The following is a 17,058-nucleotide window of genomic DNA, read 5'->3' as shown; positions in this document are numbered from 1 at the left end:
CCCAGGTGCCGGCTGCTCCACTTCTGATCCAGCTCCCTGCTGTGGCCGGGGAAGGCAGCAGAAGCCTGCGTGCTTAGGCCCCTGCAGCCATGCGGGAGACCTGGCTTCAGATCAGCTCAGCTCCAGCCGTTGCGGCCACACGGGGAGCGAACCAGGGGTCAAAGACCTCTGTCCTCTGTTTCTCTGCCCTTCAGACAAGTGCTCTTTTAAAACATCTGTCTATGCCCAGTGTCTGGGAGGACCGTGCGCGCTTCTGTTTGTGAGCAGTGAGAGGCTGGGGTGAGCCTGGGCTCTGGGGCCCCACAGGGCACACCCAGGTCGCACACGTGGGAAATGGCCGAAGCGCTCGCATGCATTGCGGGAGCGATTTGATAGGTGAGTGAGCGGTTCTCCGCGTCGTCGACAGTCATTCCCCAAACCAGCACTTTTTGTGAAAGACCCAAGCTTGGATTAAAACATGTTTTTGCATCGAAACGGCTCAGCTCTTAGGCCCATTTTCCCACGAGCTGCGCGGGAGCTGGGCTGAGGGCACACGCAGAATCACCGCGTGGGGGCTCCACGGCTGTGACTCCACGGCCGTTCCCACTCCTCCCGTGGGAAAGGCCCGGCTCCGATGCGGCTGCCTGGGCCGTGGTCAGGTGATACCACGACCTTTCTCTGTTTGACTCCGCAGCGGAGTTTAACCCAGTGTTTCAGCTGTCAGTTTTCTGGCCGCAGGAATCCAATCTCCCTCCCGGCAAAGTCAACATTTGCCTGCTGGTGTCAGAACCCTCTTTGTCTTGGCACCGCCTTCTGTCGGTGACTCCTGGGCACCCCGGCGCCCTCTGCCCCTCCTGGTCCCAGGGGCTTCCGTCTCCACAGTCGGGGGTCTCGCCCGGTCCAGGGAATATTTCACAACAAATATGGTGAATTGCAGGCTGTGCCTATTTTAGCACAGTCATAGTTGTAACAGAACTGAAATGTTAAGAACACCTGAAAATCGGAAACATATAACTTGCAAAGGTGGGAGGAGTCGGTAGGGGCACGGCGGGGGGGAACGCTGAGGAGCCAAGGACCCCCCGCCAGCAGTGATCTGAAGAGCCCCCCACCCCCGCAGGAGCAGTGGGGGGGTGGGCGGGGCCGGCCCGTGGGCACGGAAGCCCGGGGTGTGGCTGAACGTTGGACCCACGGCTGGGGAGGAGCTGAGCGGCACGTAAATACCTGCTCCGTGGGCAGCGCCGGGTTCCCCGCGCGGGTCTGGTGGGGGCTGCGATGGAGTCCAGGTGGGACGTGCTGAGCGCGGTGGGCGCCATCACCTGCGCGTGGCTGCTGCTGCGGGTGGCGTGGGGAGTGGCCCGCGGAGTGTACGTGTACCTGCTGCCCCAGGCTCGCAGGGGCAGCCCTTGGCTCCGGGCGCAGGGAACCTGGGCAGGTGAGGCGTGCGGGAGGCCCTGGGGCGGGCAGGGCTGGCGCACGAGGGGTCCCTGAACCTGTCCCGTGAGGGGAGCAGGTGGCAGCCGCCGGCCAGGTGCAGGACCGCGAGGACAGCAAGAGGGATGGGTGGGTGTCGGGAAAGACGGCAGAGGGCGGAGGGCAGGCACGGGCGGGCACGGGCATCAGAGAGAGCCCCCGTTCCCTTCTCTCACCTCTAGTGGTGACTGGAGCCACCAGCGGCATCGGCAAGGCCTACGCGCATGAGGTGAGCTGGGCTGGGCGGGGCTCCTGGGGCGGAGGGGGCCCCCGCAGGTGCTCACCCGGGCTCCCGCAGCCTGCCCTCTCGCCCGCGCCCTCTGTCCCCTGACTCGTTCCGTCAGGACATAAGAGGGGCTCTTAGGGAAACAGGCTAGAAGCTAACCCAGGGAGGGCGTGGATCCCGAGGGCATCTGGGACTGGGACAGGCCGAAGCCAGGAGCCTGGACTCCACGGAGGACTCCCCTGTGGGTGACAGGGACCCAAGTGCTTGCACCATCACCTGCTGCCTCCCAGGGTACCACTAGCAGGAGGCTGGGGTGGGAGGCAGAGGCGGGACTTGAACCCGGGCCCTAGGGTAGGGGACGCTGGCGTCCCAGGCAGCCTCTCGCCCTGCACAGAGCGCCTGCCCCCAGGATAGATGCCAACAACTCGGGGGACCCCGCCCTTGCTGAGCATGTGTTCTGCAAGGGAGGCGGGTGTCGGCAAGGTGAATAGACCGCGGCCTGTGTCGGGCGATGGCTGCAGATTACCGGGAAGAGTCAGGAAAGGAGGGGGCTCTGAGAGGGCACGCCTTGCGCTGGTGTAGCGGGGGGGGGGGGGGGGGTTGTCAGTGACAGCCTCTCTGGGAGGCGGGGTGAAGCAGCGGGCAGCGGAGGGATCTGCAGGGTGAACGCGAGCCACGCAGCGCCCCGCCCCCAAGCCGGGGTGGGGGGCGAGGAGAGGGTGGGGGCCGTGGGAGATGGGGCGAGCCTGGACACGTGTAGGTCACTGCACGACAGACAGACGTCCTGCAGGCGGTGAACACGAGCAGGGGCCTGTGTGAACCGGCTCTGGCCTGGCAGCTGAGACGCCTGGGAGCCGGCCGGGGAGCCTGGGTCCAGTATCCCGCTCCCGACCCCAGCTTGCACCGGCTGCCGGGCAGGAAGCGGCCACGGACCAGTATTTGGCCCCTGCCACCCACGTGACCCCAGGTGGAGCTGGGCTCCTGACTTGGGCTGGCCCGTTTCCAGCTGTTGCAGGCATTTGGGGAGTAAATGAGCAGGGAAAATCTCTTATCTCTCTGCTTCTCAAATAAGTACATTTTTTTTTTTTTTTGACAGGCAGAGTGGACTGTGAGAGAGAGAGAGAGAGAGAGAGAAAGGTCTTCCTTTGCCGTTGGTTCACCCTCCAATGGCCGCTGCGGCCAGCGCACCGCGCTGATCCGATGGCAGGAGCCAGGAGCCAGGTGCTTTTCCTGGTCTCCCAGGGGGTGCAGGGCCCAAGCACTTGGGCCATCCTCCACTGCACTCCCTGGCCACAGCAGAGAGCTGGCCTGGAAGAGGGGCAACCGGGACAGAATCCGGCGCCCCAACCGGGACTAGAACCCGGTGTGCCGGCGCCGCAAGGCGGAGGATTAGCCTAGTGAGCCGCGGCGCCGGCCTAAGTACATTTTTTTTTTTAATATTTATTGATTTATTTCAAAGGTGAAGTTACAGAGAGGCAGAGGCAGAGAGATCTCCCATCTGCTGGTTCACTGCCCAAATGGCCAGAGCGGCCAGGAGCCAGGAACTCCGTCCAGGGCCTGGACCGTCTTCTGCTGCTTCCCCAGGTGCATTAGCAAGGAGCTGGATGGGAAGTGGAGCAGCTGGACTTGAACTGGCGCCCATGTGGGATGCTGGCACTGCAGGTGGTGGCTTTACCTGCTATGCCATGGTGCCGGCTGCATGTTTTACAGAGAAGAGAAAGAGAGAGATGTTCCATGCGCTGGTTCACTCCCCAGATGACCAGGGCTGAGCACGACCAAAGCCGGGAGCCAGGAGCTTCGTGGGGGTGCCCCGTGTGGACGCCGGGGCCCAGGCACTTGAACCATCTTCCAGCGCTTTCCTGGGTGCATGAGCAGGGAGCTGGACTGGAAGTGGAGCAGCCGGGATTCAAGGTGGCGCCCGTATGGGATGGCAGCGTGGCACGCACTGTGAGCCCCAGTTCCTGCACCACAGCGCCAGCCCCAAGTAAACCTCTTTAAGAAGAGCACCGTGCCCGTCAGTAGCTGCAGTGTCCACGCTGCACCCCCAGGGGCGCTCTTGAACTCGTCCCTTTGACCTCTCCAGCTTCCCCACCCCAATCCCTGCAGCCCTGGCACCCACCAGGCACCCCCACTGCTAAGTCCTCCTTGTGAAGTCCTTTACTTCTTACATTCTTGTTTATTCTCGTCTGCTTGAGAGAGAGCGAGAGCACGCGCCCTTTCATCCTCTGATAAATCTCCCTAAATACCTGCAACAGCCGGGCCAGGCCCCAGCCAGGAGCCCAGAACTGAACCTGGGCCTCCCATGCGGGTGGCAGGGACCCAGGTACTTGGGCCACCACGTGCTGCCCCCAGGGATTGGTGATCCAGCTGGGACTCGAACCCGGGCACTCCAGCACGGGCTGTGGGCCTCCCCAGTGGTGGCTTCACCTCTGTGCCAAACGCCAGCCCCCAGGACCTCTAACTTTGAGACACCCAGGGTGAGACATACAAAGTTACTTCAAGATGCTCACAGAAAACTGAAACTAAAAGATAGGTTTGTTTCAGTGCCCAAAATGCTTGAAATCTGTGCATAAGAAAGGTGCGCAGGAGGCCGGCGCTGTGGGGTAGCCGGTAAAGCCGCCACTTGTGGTGCCGGCGTCCTCTGTGGGTGCCAGTTCGAATCCCGGCTGCTCCACGTCCAATTCCGCTGCCTGCTGAATGTGCTTGGGAAGGCAGTGGAAGATGGCCCCAGTCCACGGGCCCCCGCACCCGCGTGGGAGACCTGGAAGAAGCTCCTGGCTCCTGGCTTTGGACCGGCCCAGCCTGGCCTTTACAGCCATTTGGGGAGTGAACCAGTGGATGGCAGACCTCTCTCTCTCTGTCTCTCATGAAAAACGTGCACAATGAGAAGACTGCAAAACTCAGAAACAGTGGTCCGTGCCGCGTGGCCCCGGGCAGCCCCAGCGGGTGCTGGGCAGACAGGAGGACGCCCTTTGCGTGGTCTGGCAGTAGCAGCCCCTGTGTGCCGCTGGTGGGCGCCCAGTCCCGGAACGCGCCGCCCTCGCCGTGCGCCAGCGGCTCAGCTGCGCCCACTCCACAAGTACTCGGGAACTCTGGTTCAGTGGGAAGGGCGTTCGGTGCAGAGGGAACAGCATGTGCCAAGCAAGCAAGGCCTGGAGGCAGGAAAGCCAGGGGTGCTGGCGGGGGCTGTCCGGCCGTAGAGGGCCACAGGCAGGAGCCAGGCAGCAGCAGCTGGGCGAGGAGTCTGGTTTTGTTCTGAGCAGGAGCCAGGGCAGGTCCCTGTTTTTAAGGACAGACAGAAACAGAGCTCTCCCAACCACTGCCCATTCCCCAAAGGCCTACAGCCCCCTGGGGCGGGCTGGGCCAGAGCCAGGAGAGCCGGACCTCAACCTGGGTCTCCCACGTGGGTGGCAGGGGCCCAGGGACCTGAGCCATCACTGCTAACACACTAACAGGAAGCTGGAGCCGGAGCTGAGCTGGGGCTTGAACCCAGGCATCTGGCAAGCAGCGACGGAGCCTGTGTGCACACAACTCCCCCAAGGCGGGTTCCGAGCACCAGCGCCAGGGGCACGGGCAGTTTGTGCTGTGGGAGTGAGGGCCCTGCCCGGCTCTTGTCCCCAGTGCTACCCAGCAAGGAGCAAGTGCTGGGGGCTGGCACTGGGGCGCCGCGGGTTAAGCGGCCACCTGTGACACCCCCGCCCCATATCGGAGCCCCTTTCGGTCGTGGCCGCTCTGTCCATCCAGTTCCCTGCTAATGTGCCTGGGAAGGCAGCAGGAGATGGCCCAGTGCACGGTGGGAGAGCTGGGCGGGGTTGCGGGCCCCCAGCTTTGGCCTGGCCCAGCCCCACTCATCGTGGCTCATCATGGCCATTTGGGGAGTGAACTAGCGAGTAGAAGACCCCCCGCCCTCTCCCTGCCCTGTGCTTGTCGCTGCGGGCCAGGCCGACAGCCTTGTCTGTGGGCTTGGTAAATGATGACTCCGTCCACCCACCCATCCCCACTCCCTGCCCCCCACCCCCCGCCCCCCCCCAGCTCGCCCGGAGAGGACTCGATGTGGTCCTCATCAGCCGGAACCTGAGCAAGTTGGAACTGGAGGCAAAGGAGATAGGTGAGAGGGGGACTCCCCGCAGGGCTGAGGGGCGCAGGCTGGGCAGATGGGGGCGGGGGTGCCGCGCGGGCCGGGCGGATGGCCGGGGGATTGTGGGGGGCCGGGGCCGGCCGAGGGTTGAGTGCGAATACCGGGGCTGCAGCAGGCCGAGGCTGTGCCCCCTGAGAGCCCGCCCCTCCTCACCCCCTCCCAGAGCGGCTGCACGGCCGGCGCACTCGAGTCATCCAGGCCGACTTCACGGGCGGCCTGCAGATCTACGGGGACATCGAGGCGCAGCTGCAGGGCCTGGAGGTCGGCGTCCTGGGTGCGTGCCCCGCGGGCTCACCCCACCCCACCCCCGGCTCGGCCCACCTAGGGCTGTCCAGTGACCCTCTGTCTCCTCGCGGCCAGTGAACAACGTGGCCATGACTTACGGGAGAGGTGTGCTGAGAAAGCTGCTGGACTGCGAGAACCCGGCCAAAGTGAGTGAAGCGGGCGCGGCCCCTCTCCCTCCGACTCGGTACTGCCCTCTGTCGGGCAACCCGCGCCGCGCCCGGGCCCGGTACAGGTGCTGTACCGCCGTCACCCAGGACGCCGGCCGTGGCCGGGGCTGCCTGGGGTCACCCCACCAAATGCCCTTCTGCGGGGCGCCACCCGCACAGCTGTTCGAGCTCAGCTTGGTTCGGACCTTCCCTGTTCCGTGGTGCTAGCTTTACAGAATGACCCACGTGGAGGAAGGGCGATGGGCCCAGCAGTCATGACCCCCCCACTCCGGGGCCCCAGCCTGGCTCTGAGCCCTGACTCCACTCCCTGCTAACGCAGGCCCTGGGAGGCAGGCGGGACGGCTCCAGTGGTTGGGTTCCTGCCACCTGCCTGGGAGAGCCGGCCACTGCACTGCACGGACTCAGGACCTGGACCAGTGGACAGGATCTTGCCACCTCTCTCTCCGCCTCTTTCTGCCTCTCGACTTAATTAATTAATTGTAAAAAAGAATCACCACATGGCAAACCAGTGTGCTGCCAGCTAGAAGGTGTGGATTTTTCCACGTCTCTTTGGAGGTTCTTTTTTTTTTTTTTTTTTTTTGGACAATGAGAGAGAGAGAGGGAGAAAGGTCTTCTTTTTGCCGTTGGTTCACCCTCCAATCGCCACTGCAGCCAGCATGCTGCGGCCAGCACACTGCACTGATCCGAAGGCAGGAGCCAGGTGCTTCTCCTGGTCTCCCATGGGGTGCAGGGCCCAAGCACTTGGGCCATCCTCCACTGCACTCCTGGGCCACAGCAGAGAGCTGGCCTGGAAGAGGGGCAACCGGGACAGAATCTGGCGCCCCGACCGGGACTAGAACCCGGTGTGCTGGCGCCGCAAGCGGAGGATTAGCCTAGTGAGCCACGGCGCCGGCTCTTTGGAGGTTCTTGATCAAGGGTCAGCTTCATTCTTGCACGTGGGGGTGGTCAATGTTCCCACCACTATTTGGTGGAAAGATTCCATTGTGTCTCCATTGAACAATCTCCGTGCCCTTGTCAAAATAATTTGGTCACATATAGGAGATCAGTTCTGGACTTTGCCATAGCACTTGTGCCCCGCCCCTTGTTTTTAAGATTTATTTATTTATTTGAAAGTCAGAGTTACAGAGAAAGAGAGAGAGAGGGCTTCCATCCGTTGGTTCACTCCCAAAATGGCCGCAACGGCTGGAGCTGAGCCAATCAGGGGCCGGAGCTTCTTCCAGGTCTCCCGTGTACACGGCAGGGGTCCAAGCACTTGAGCCATCTTCTACTGCTTTCCCAGGCTCATTAGCAGGGAGCTGGATCAGAAGTGGAGCAGCTGGGACTCGAACTGGCGCCCATATGGGATACTCGCACTGCCGCGGAGGCTTAACCTGCCATGCCACAGTACCAGCCCCAGCATAAGGTTTTTTAAAAAGTAAAAGTCTTTGGGCCCCTGCACCTGTGTGGGAGACCCAGAAGAAGCTCCTGGCTCCTGGCTTCGGATTGGTGCAGCTCCGGCCATTACAGCCAATTGGAAAGTGGACCAGCGGATGGAAGACCTCTCTTTTTCTCTCTCTCTGCCTCTCCTTCTTGGTGTGTGTAACTCTGACTTTCAAATAAATAAATAAATCTTTTTTTTTTTTATTTGAAAGACAGAACTATAGAGAGAGGTAGAGCCAGAGAGAGAGAGAGGTCTTCCATTCCGCTGGTTCATTCCCCAAATGGCTATAACAGCCAGAGATGAGCTGATCTGAAGCTAGGAGCCAGGAGCTTCCTCTGGGCACCCCCATGCAGGTGCAGGGGCCAAGGACTTGGGCCATTTTCTGCTGCCTTCCCAGGCCATAGCAGAGAGCTGGATCAGAAGTGGACCAGCCAGGACTCGAACTGGTGTCCACACGGGATGCCAGTGCTGCAGGCTTGGGCTTTAACCCACTGCACCACAGTGCCGGCCCCAATAAATAAATCTTAAAAAAAAGTAAAAGTGGTAAAGTCAATGAAGAGATACAGCTGGGGGCTGGCGCTGTGGCTTAGCGGGGTAAGTCTCTGCCTGCAGTGCAGCCGTCGCTGTTACACAAAAGAACCCGCCGGGGTTTTGTTTGGTCTTGGGTTGAATCTGGGAAGAGCTGACGCACACGCAGCCGTCCGGTGTCCCCGCGTGGCCCCTGCTGTAATCGGGCTCGGTTTCCGTCAGTGGCGTGCTGTGATTTTCTGTAAAGAAGTGGGGTCTCGCCTCCTGTTGTCAGAGTCGTTGTGGGTATTCACTGTGCCTCCCTGGTACGTCGGGTCTCGGAAACTAATTGCTTGCCGTTTTTCAGTGACCTGAGCGTCTGCGCCCTCCGTCCCCAAGTCCTACGTAGAAATCCCAACCCCCAGCACGGAGCCGTTAGGAGGCAGGGCCTCTGGGAGGTGACGGGGTCTGCGGGGCGTGTGTGCGGAATTGCAGAAGGCCAGGAGTATCTTGAAGCAAAACTCAGCCAGGAACCAAGAGTTCTTACAAAGCCCCAAGGCCCCGGCGAAGCAGGGAGCTAGTGGTTGGTGACAGCCACAGGTCGAGTGGGCCAGGATAGGCTCAGACGAGAGGACCTCAGAGAGATCGCAGAAGAACTGCGTGGAAAGAATTTAAATTCATGCATTTTAAAAACATATTTATTTATTTGAAAGGCAAGATAGAGAGGGGTCTTTCACTCAGTGGTTCACTCCCCAGATGGCTCAGCCAGGGCTGGGACAGGCTGAAGCCGGCCTCCAGGAGCTCCATATCGGTCTCCCGTGTGCCTGGCAGGCGCCCCAGCACCTGGGCTGTCCTCTGCTGCCTTCCCAGGCGCATGAGCAGGGAGCTGGATCAGAAGCGGAGCAGCCGGGACTCCAGCCAGCGCTCCTGTGGGACGCCAGCTTAACCCGCTGCCCCACCGCGCCAGCCATGACAGTGGCAAGCGTCACTGGCGCTCCCACGCTTTCCTGGGGGTGGGGGTGGGGGGTTTCCGTTTGGGCGGTGTGGGGAAAGCCTCTGTCACGACCTCCTACGATCAGGAGAGCCCTCCGCGTGCCAGCCGCTGCTGCAGGGGACGCGGCGCGAGCTGGGTGAGCTGCTGGCTGCAGCCCCGCGTGCACGCGCCCCAGCGTCTCTCCACGGTCGGCCGGATACGTGGCACACGCTGTGTGACAGCGCCGACCGGCACAGCTGCACGCCGCAGTCGCGCCAGTGAGGAAAGAACACGCGCCGTGTGATGCCCCTCACGTCCAGGGCAGAGCCCGAGAGGGGCCGGGGCGTGGCTGGCTGAGGCCGCAGCAGTGACACGTGGGAGACACTCAGGACTTTGTTCCTTCGTAGGCGTGGGGGTTAAGGATCCATCTGTGTTCACTTTGCACACGAGATGTTTGTGCACGGCGGTGTGTGTGTGTTATAAAATGTTGACAGATTAGGGCCGGCGCCATGGCTCACTTGGTTAATCCTCTGCCTGTGGCACCGGCATCCCATATGGGCACTGGTTCTGTCCCGGCTGCTCCTCTTCCAGGCCAGCTCTCTGCTGTGGCCCGGGAGTGCAGTGGAGGATGGCCCAAGTGCTTGGGCCCTGCACCCCATGGGAGACCAGGAGGAGGCACCTGGCTCCTGCCTTCGGATCGGCACAGCGCCGGCTGTAGCAGCCATCTGGGGAGTGAACCAACAGAAGGAGACCTTTCTCTCTGTCTCTCACTCACTCATTGTCTAACTCTGCCTGTCAAAAAAAAATGTTGACAGATTAAAAGTCATAGGAGGAAGCTGATCCCATGTGGTGGGAATCTCCCTCCTCCCTCCTGTCCCACTCCCCGGAAGTGCCCCTCAGTGGAAGACATCGTAGGTGTGTTCCTCTGTGCGTGTAGAAGCGTGTGGGTGTTTTCTCCACATACATGTGTAGTGGTCTGCATTTTGCCTTTTTCAAACAGGCCTGTATCTTGGCCAGCATTCTTTTTTTAAAAAGAAAAGGTTTATTTTTTATTTTATTAGGCAGAGGTTCATTCCCCAGATTAGGCATGCATTTAAATTGTGCATGGATTTAAAACCCACATAAGCTCACCTTTTTTTAAAAAAAAAAGATTTATTTATTTATTTATTTGAAAGTCAGAGTTACACAGAGAGAGGAGAGGCAGAGAGAGAGAGAGAGAGAGGTGTCTTCCATCCGATGGTTCACTCCCCAGATGGCCGCAACGAAGCCAGGAGCCAGGACCTTCTTCCGGGTCTCCCATGCAAGTGCAGGAGCCCAAGGACTTGGACCACCTTCCACTGCTATCCCAGGCCACAGCAGAGAGCTGGATCAGAAGAGGAGCAGCCGGGGCTAGAACTGGCGCCCATATGGGATGCCGGCGCTGCAGACCAGGGCGTTAACCTGCTGCACCACAGCGCCGGCCCCAAGCTCACCTTTTAATTCCACTTTTCACTGGCTGTCTTTGAGGCCCCAGGTGCTCAGCAGCCAGGGCGCTCGCTGTTCCTGACTCCGCTTAGCACTGCAGTGGTCTCTCTGAACGGATTTGTTTTACACACCTGTATGCATCCTGGAGCGACTTCCAGAGGCGGAGTGGACGGGCGTTAGCCTCCAGGGGGCGCTGTTTCGTAGAAGTGCGCTGGGGAGGCAGGAGCGCGTGGGAGCCGCGCGGGGCCGGGAGGGGAGCGGTGACCGGTTCCGTTCTGTCCCCTAGATCACGGCGGACATGGTGAACTGCAACGTCCTGTCGGTGGTCCAGGTGAGGCCGGCCGGCTGCAGGCCAGCGCCAACCCCGCAACCCCGCCGGGAAGGGGGCGCTGGGGGCGGGGCGGGGCGGGGTGGGGTCTGGCCGAGGGGCGACCCACTGCCCGCTCTTCTCCGCAGATGACGCGCATTGTCCTGCCCCAGATGGTCAGCAGGTGGGAGTCAGGCTGCATCCCCGCCCCCGCCCCACCCCAGGCGCCCCCTTCTCTGGTGCGGGGTTGGGGGAGGCCTTGGGCGGGGTCGACTTGCCGTTGCTGCGCCCTCCCGCAGGCGCAGGGGCGTCATCATCAACCTGTCGTCGGTGGCCAGCCTGCGGAGCATCCCGCTCCTGGCCACGTACGCGGCTTCCAAGGTGCGCAGTCCCCCCTACCCCAGAGCCGAGCCGGCGGGAGGGCAGAGGGGTCGCGGCCGCCAGACTCTGGCCAGGCCCAACGACGTCACCGGGGCACAGCCCAGCGGCCGAGCCAAGAGACGGCCTGGGAGGGGCCGGAGTCAGGGCCGGAGTGGGGAAGGCAGGGAGGCACAGGCCGCGGGGCTTCGGGTGCCCAGGTGAGGCGGGGGCCCTCGGTGGCCGAGGACCGTCCTGGGAACAGCAGGGCTGGAGCAGGCCGGCTGGATGGACCAGCCCGCCGGCCCCAGGGGAGGCTCTGGGTCCAGGGATCTCCCGTGTGCTTCCCCCGCAGGCATTTGTGCGAAGCTTCTCCTTGGCGGTGGCCACAGAGTACCGCCCCCTGGGCATCACCGTGCAGGTGCCAAGCCGGGCCGGGGCGAGGGGCAAGGGGGGCGGCTCAGGAGGAAGGGGTGGGAGGGGCGTCGGAGATTCCTCCGCAGGCGTGGTTCCCGAGGAGGCGGGGCTCTGGTCAGGGGTCCTACGGTGTGTGTGGGGGTGCGTGGGCTCGCGGGGCGGGGCTAAGGGCGTGGTGTTGCAGGGGGTGGGACCCCTGGGAGGGGCGGGATTCCGTCAGGGATGGCAAGCGGACCCCTCCTTTCCTGCAGAGCGTGAGCCCCTTCGTGGTCTCCACAAACATGACCAAGCACCCCACACCCGGGCTTCTGATCAAGCTGCCTGAGGACTTCGCCCGCGAGGCGCTCGACACCCTGGGCCTCTCCTCCGATGTCTCGGGCTGCCTCAGCCACGCCCTGCAGGTGCCTGGGGTGGGGGTGGAGGGGTCGCTGGCCCCAGGCTCCGGGAGACCCCCGCCTGGACCGCCAGAGCTAACCTGGCTCCCCCTCCCCAGGTCCTCCTGATGCCGGTGGTCCTGCCGCAGTGGCTGCTTCACAGTCGGTGGGGGGACCAGATTTTGCTGAAGGTTTTCAGCTGGTTATCGGATTCAAGGAAGTGAGCAGGTGCGGCGGCCTGGCCGGTGTCTCCGCACTCCAGAAGCCTGGGCCGGTGCTGGCTGGCCTCCCAGAGATGTCTCCCACGTGGGAACAGACCACCAGGCCCGTGGCACAGTCAGAGCCCAGCACGCCCTCTGGCAGCGAGGCCTGCTGACAACCGAGCCACTGGAGAAAAATAACAATGAATAAACAGACACACGCAACACTGCAGTACCGAGAATCATTGCACCGCCTGCCTTAAAAGCCTGAATTAGGGAACACCCCTCCCCCACAATGCACAAAAGTTAGTGGGAGGGGCCGATGTGGCACAGTGGGTTCAGCACCCCGCACTGAGGCAGCAGTTTGAGTCCCGACTGCTCCGCTTCCGATGCAGCTCCCTACTAATGCGCCGGGAGGGCCCCTGCCGCTGGCATGGGAAACCCAGACGGGCTCCTGGCACCTGGCTCCTGGCTCCTGGTTCCTGGCTCCTGGCTCCTGGCTCCTGGCTCCTGGCTCCTGGCTCCTGGCTCCTGGCTCCTGGCTCCTGGCTCAGGCCTGGCCATTTAGAGAGTGAACCAGCAGATGGAAGATCTCTTTCCCTCTGTCTCTCCCTCTCGCTCTCCCTCTGTCTTTCTTTTTTGTTTGTTTGTTTGTTTGTTTGACAGGCAGAGTGGACAGTGAGAGAGAGAGGGAAAGGTCTTCCTTTGCCATTGGTTCACCCTCCAATGGCCACCGTGGCCGGTGCGCTGTGGCTGGTGCACCGTGCTGATCCGATGGCAGGAGCCAGGTACTTCTCCTGGTCTCCCGTGGGGTGCAGGGCCCAAGCACTTGGGCCATCCTCCACTGCACTCCCTGGCCACAGCAGAGAGCTGGCCTGGAAGAGGGGCAACCGGGACAGAATCCGGCGCCCCGACCGGGACTAGAACCTGGTGTGCCGGCGCCACAAGGCGGAGGATTAGCCTACTGAGCTGCGGTGCCAGCTACCCTCTGTCTTTCAAATACAGAATTAATTCATCTGTTTTTTTTTAAGTTTATGGGAAAACGGGATGAAGATATTTGGGTGCGCAAGCCTGTAGGATCCATGCCCAGGGTTTTCACATTGTGCATTCTCCATGAACTGTTCGAATGTGGACCGGAGCCAGGGACGGTCTCAGCCCCGAACGAACCCCAAGTCCTCGCGTGAGGAAGGAGACCGAGGGATTCGACCGCGGGAGCCGGCGCGTTTCCATCTTGGGCGCAGGAGACGCTTTCTTGCTAACAGGGAAAGTTACAGCCGCTAACAATACGGAACTCTAGTTCATGACACACAGGTTGAATTATCGGGGGTAGTATACTGATGTCTGCAACTTTTTTTTTTTTTAAGATGTATTTATGTGTTTGAAAGTTTATAGAAAAAGAGAGAGAAAGAGAAAGAACCATCCACTGGTTCACTCCCCAAATGGCTGCTACAGCCAGGGCTGGGCCAGGCCCAAGCCCAGAGTCAAGAACTCCAGAAGCTTCCGCCGGGTCTCCCCCATGGGTGCAGGGGTCCGAGCACTCGGGCCGTCTTCCGCTGCCTTCCCAGGTGCATTAGCAGGGAGCTGGATCGGAAGTGGAGCAGCCGGGACTCGAACTGATGCCCATAAGGGATGCCGGCATCGCAGGCGGAGGCCTAACAGTGGCCCCGAAATTTTCCATAACAAAGCGTGGGGGGGGGGCAACAGAACAGCGCTTCAGTGGAGGGAGCGGGGCAGGGACTGAGCCCTCGGCCCACGGCGGTGTTCCCGTTCAGCTGCGGCTCCTGGCTCTGGCGTCCTGCCCAGCCAGGCCCTGGAAGGCAGTGGCGCCGGCTTAGGTGGTTGGGTTGAGTTCTCCTGGCGTGGGCCTCGGTCCAGCCCCGTCTGTCGCAGGGAGTGAGCCAGCGAATGGGATCTCTCCATCTCCGCGGCTTTGTCTCCCAAGTGAAGATAAAGGACCCTTTAACAGCTTCAGCAGATGTAGAAATCGCTACAGAAAAGATGCTGCCGAGCCGGCGCCGTGGCTCACTAGGCTAATCCTCCACCTTGCGGCGCCGGCACACCGGGTTCTAGTCCCGGTCGGGGCGCCGGATTCTGTCCTGGTTGCCCCTCTTCCAGGCCAGCTCTCTGCTGTGGCCAGGGAGTGCAGTGGAGGATGGCCCAGGTGCTTGGGCCCTGCACCCCATGGGAGACCAGGAGAAGCACCTGGCTCCTGGCTCCTGCCATCGGATCAGCGCGGTGCGCCGGCCGCAGCAGTGGCCATTGGAGGGTGAACCAGCGGCAAAGGAAGACCTTTCTCTCTGTCTCTCTCTCTCTCACTGTCCACTCTGCCTGTCAAAAATAAAAAAAAAAAAAAAAAAGAAAAGAAAAGAAAAGATGCTGCCGCAGCCACGTAACAACGAGAGAACACCAGGAAACAGCTCGGGTGTAGGGAGGGGGCTCTCTCACTTTCAGAAATCCCGAAGGCCAGACTCGGGTTTCTTTTTAAATGTCCCAAAGGCACAGACAGATCACAGAGAGCAGTTCAGAGCGACGCCCATGGAAGCCACTGCGGCCGCTGTCACCCGTGGACCCCGCACAGCATCAGTGCCCCGCGTGTGGGGCTGCGGGCGCGGGAAAGGGCCCCACCCCCGTGCAGGTGCAGAGAAGCCCGCCTGCAGCCAGCCGCGGCCTGCACCGGGTCCCTGCGCCCTCGCCGCCAGCCTTGGGGTGCCCCCAAGGCCATTCCTGAAGGGCAGAAAGGAGGCGCCAGCTCGGGAGGGCGAGGCTTGGTCTGGGCTTTTCTTTTGAGTGTTTTCTGTTACGGAACCGGCCCGTAGCCCCGTCACCGGATCCACCTGTGCTCTGTGCCCGGTGCTCACTGGCACCTACCCGCTTTCCCGTCTCCGACTGTGCGTGATGGTGGCGGAGGTAGTGCTGGGGACGTGTGGGCTCTCAGAGCCGCGTCGGGACACCGCCCCCCAGCCCCCGCGTCAGCAGCCGGCTCCCGAGAGCAGAGCCGCTGCCCCACGTACCAGCAGCACTGACCAAACCCCGGACCTTGGCCACTGACATGGACACTGGCTTTGCCCCACGGTGCAGAGCCACAGGCTGCCCGTCCTTCATCCGAGAGCTTGTAACGGATTGCTCCGTCCTTGGGCGGTCAGACTCCATACCCTGGAGGGGCTGCTGTCTGGTTTTGATCTCATCAGACGAGTGGGCGAGCACTCTGTCCACTTCTGTCCTACAGGATTTTGTGCAAGATTGGTGCCCTGTGATCGGTGCTCCATGGTCAGTGCTCCATGCTCGATGCTCCGTGGTCGGTACTCTGTGCTCCATGGTCGGTGTTCCGTGCTTGGTGTTCCATGGTTGGTGTCCTGTGGTCAGTGCTATGTGGTTGGTGCCCCGTGGTTGATGTTCCGTGGTCGGGTCTCTGTGGTCCGTGGTCGGTGCTCCGTGGTTGGTGCTCGGTGCTCCATCATTGGTGCTCTGTGCCCGGTGCTCCGTGGTTGGTTCGTGTTCACTCTGCCTCCGTGTGTGGTAGGACTCCGGCCCTGACTTTTTCTTCGTGGGAAGGTTCCCGTTGTGAGCTGATTGCTGTAATAGTTACGTAGTCGGTGCTGGTGCGTTCAGCCATGCGCAGTCTCTCCTCCTGTCCATTACTTTTTTTTTTTTTTTTTTTGACAGGCAGAGTGGACAGTGAGAGAGAGACAGAGAGAGAAAGGTCTTCCTTTGCCGTTGGTTCACCCTCCAATGGCCGCTGCTGCAGCCGGCGCACCGCGCTGATCCGATGGCAGGAGCCAGGATCCAGGTGCTTTTCCTGGTCTCCCATGGGGTGCAGGGCCCAAGCACCTGGGCCATCCTCCACTGCCCTCCCGGGCCATAGCAGAGAGCTGGCCTGGAAGAGGGGCAACCGGGACAGAATCCGGCGCCCCAACCGGGACTAGAACCCGGTGTGCCGGCGCCGCAAGGTGGAGGATTAGCCTATTGAGCCACGGCGCCGGCCTCCTCCTGTCCATTTCTGTAATCTGTGGTTCCCACGGCGGCCTGTCCGGTCCAGCCAAGCTGCCGGACGCGCTGGCGTCTGTTGCCCGTGACTTTGGAGGTGATAGTGGGTCTTGATTTCCTGAGGAGGTGCAGCGCTGTCCCGCCTTCCATTTCTTCCCTTGATTTCATCCAGCGAGAGGTGGCTGCGGTTGGATAGGACGTGGCTCCTGACCCAAGCACACGGCTGAGTGCCCAGGTTACCGAGTGCATGGCACCGAGGGTGGGGGCTTGATGGCGTCTAGGGTGGGCCTGGTGGGAGGTGCTCGGGGCCCCGGGAGCCACAGTTCTTGGTGGGGAATTGGGCCCCACTGCCCTGTCCACCCGGCTCGCCAGGGACCCACCCTCGCCAGATGGGAGCCGGTGGGGCCGCCCCCTCCAGGGCTGTGGGATCCAGGATGAACCGCGCTCCGGGATGAAGTGCGTGAGCGGCTGGGTGAGGCGTGCCGCCACGCGGCAGAAGTGTGCCCGGCAGAGGACGCTTCCCGGTCCCGTGGCGCCTTTCGGAGGACGCCCCTGCGGGCTGTGCAGCGCGTCTGCCTGGCGTCGGGCATCAGGCGCCTCCTCCTCTTTGTCCCCGGTCACTTCCCCTCTACTCTGCTCTCCCCACCGCTGGCGAACGCTGGAGGGACCTGGGGGTTTGCTTTCTCCTTTTGCTTCGTCCCCGCTCTGCACGGCTTTGCCACACCTCGCCGGCTCAGATGTCCTGTGGGTTCACTGTCACTCAGGCTGGGGGTCTTCAGTGGGCTCTGAG

The 17,058-nt window shown here is 61.9% G+C and overlaps 1 protein-coding gene across 2 annotated transcripts; it reads left to right on the top strand.

Annotated features, from left to right (window-relative positions):
• Positions 1–218: 218 nt before the first annotated feature.
• On the top strand, positions 219–12,516 carry LOC138846698 (17-beta-hydroxysteroid dehydrogenase type 3-like). 2 transcript variants are annotated; one of them, XM_070063212.1, is made up of 11 exons: positions 219–375; positions 1,632–1,678; positions 5,708–5,783; positions 5,977–6,087; positions 6,174–6,244; positions 10,916–10,960; positions 11,086–11,120; positions 11,236–11,317; positions 11,649–11,714; positions 11,962–12,111; positions 12,204–12,516. In XM_070063212.1, the coding sequence occupies exons 1-11, from the start codon at positions 351–353 to the stop codon at positions 12,306–12,308; spliced, it is 813 nt and encodes a 270-aa protein (XP_069919313.1). In that variant the 5' UTR covers positions 219–350; the 3' UTR covers positions 12,309–12,516. The 2 variants fall into 2 exon arrangements, with proteins under 2 accessions (XP_069919313.1, XP_069919312.1); XM_070063211.1 differs by lacking the exon at positions 219–375 and adding an exon at positions 1,172–1,411.
• Positions 12,517–17,058: the final 4,542 nt, after the last annotated feature.

Source organism: Oryctolagus cuniculus, chromosome 18, assembly GCF_964237555.1.
Source record: "Oryctolagus cuniculus chromosome 18, mOryCun1.1, whole genome shotgun sequence".
NCBI classification, from domain to species: Eukaryota; Metazoa; Chordata; class Mammalia; order Lagomorpha; family Leporidae; genus Oryctolagus; species Oryctolagus cuniculus.
Note: the sequence above shows the minus strand (reverse complement) of the source record. Positions and strands in the feature narration are given on the sequence as shown.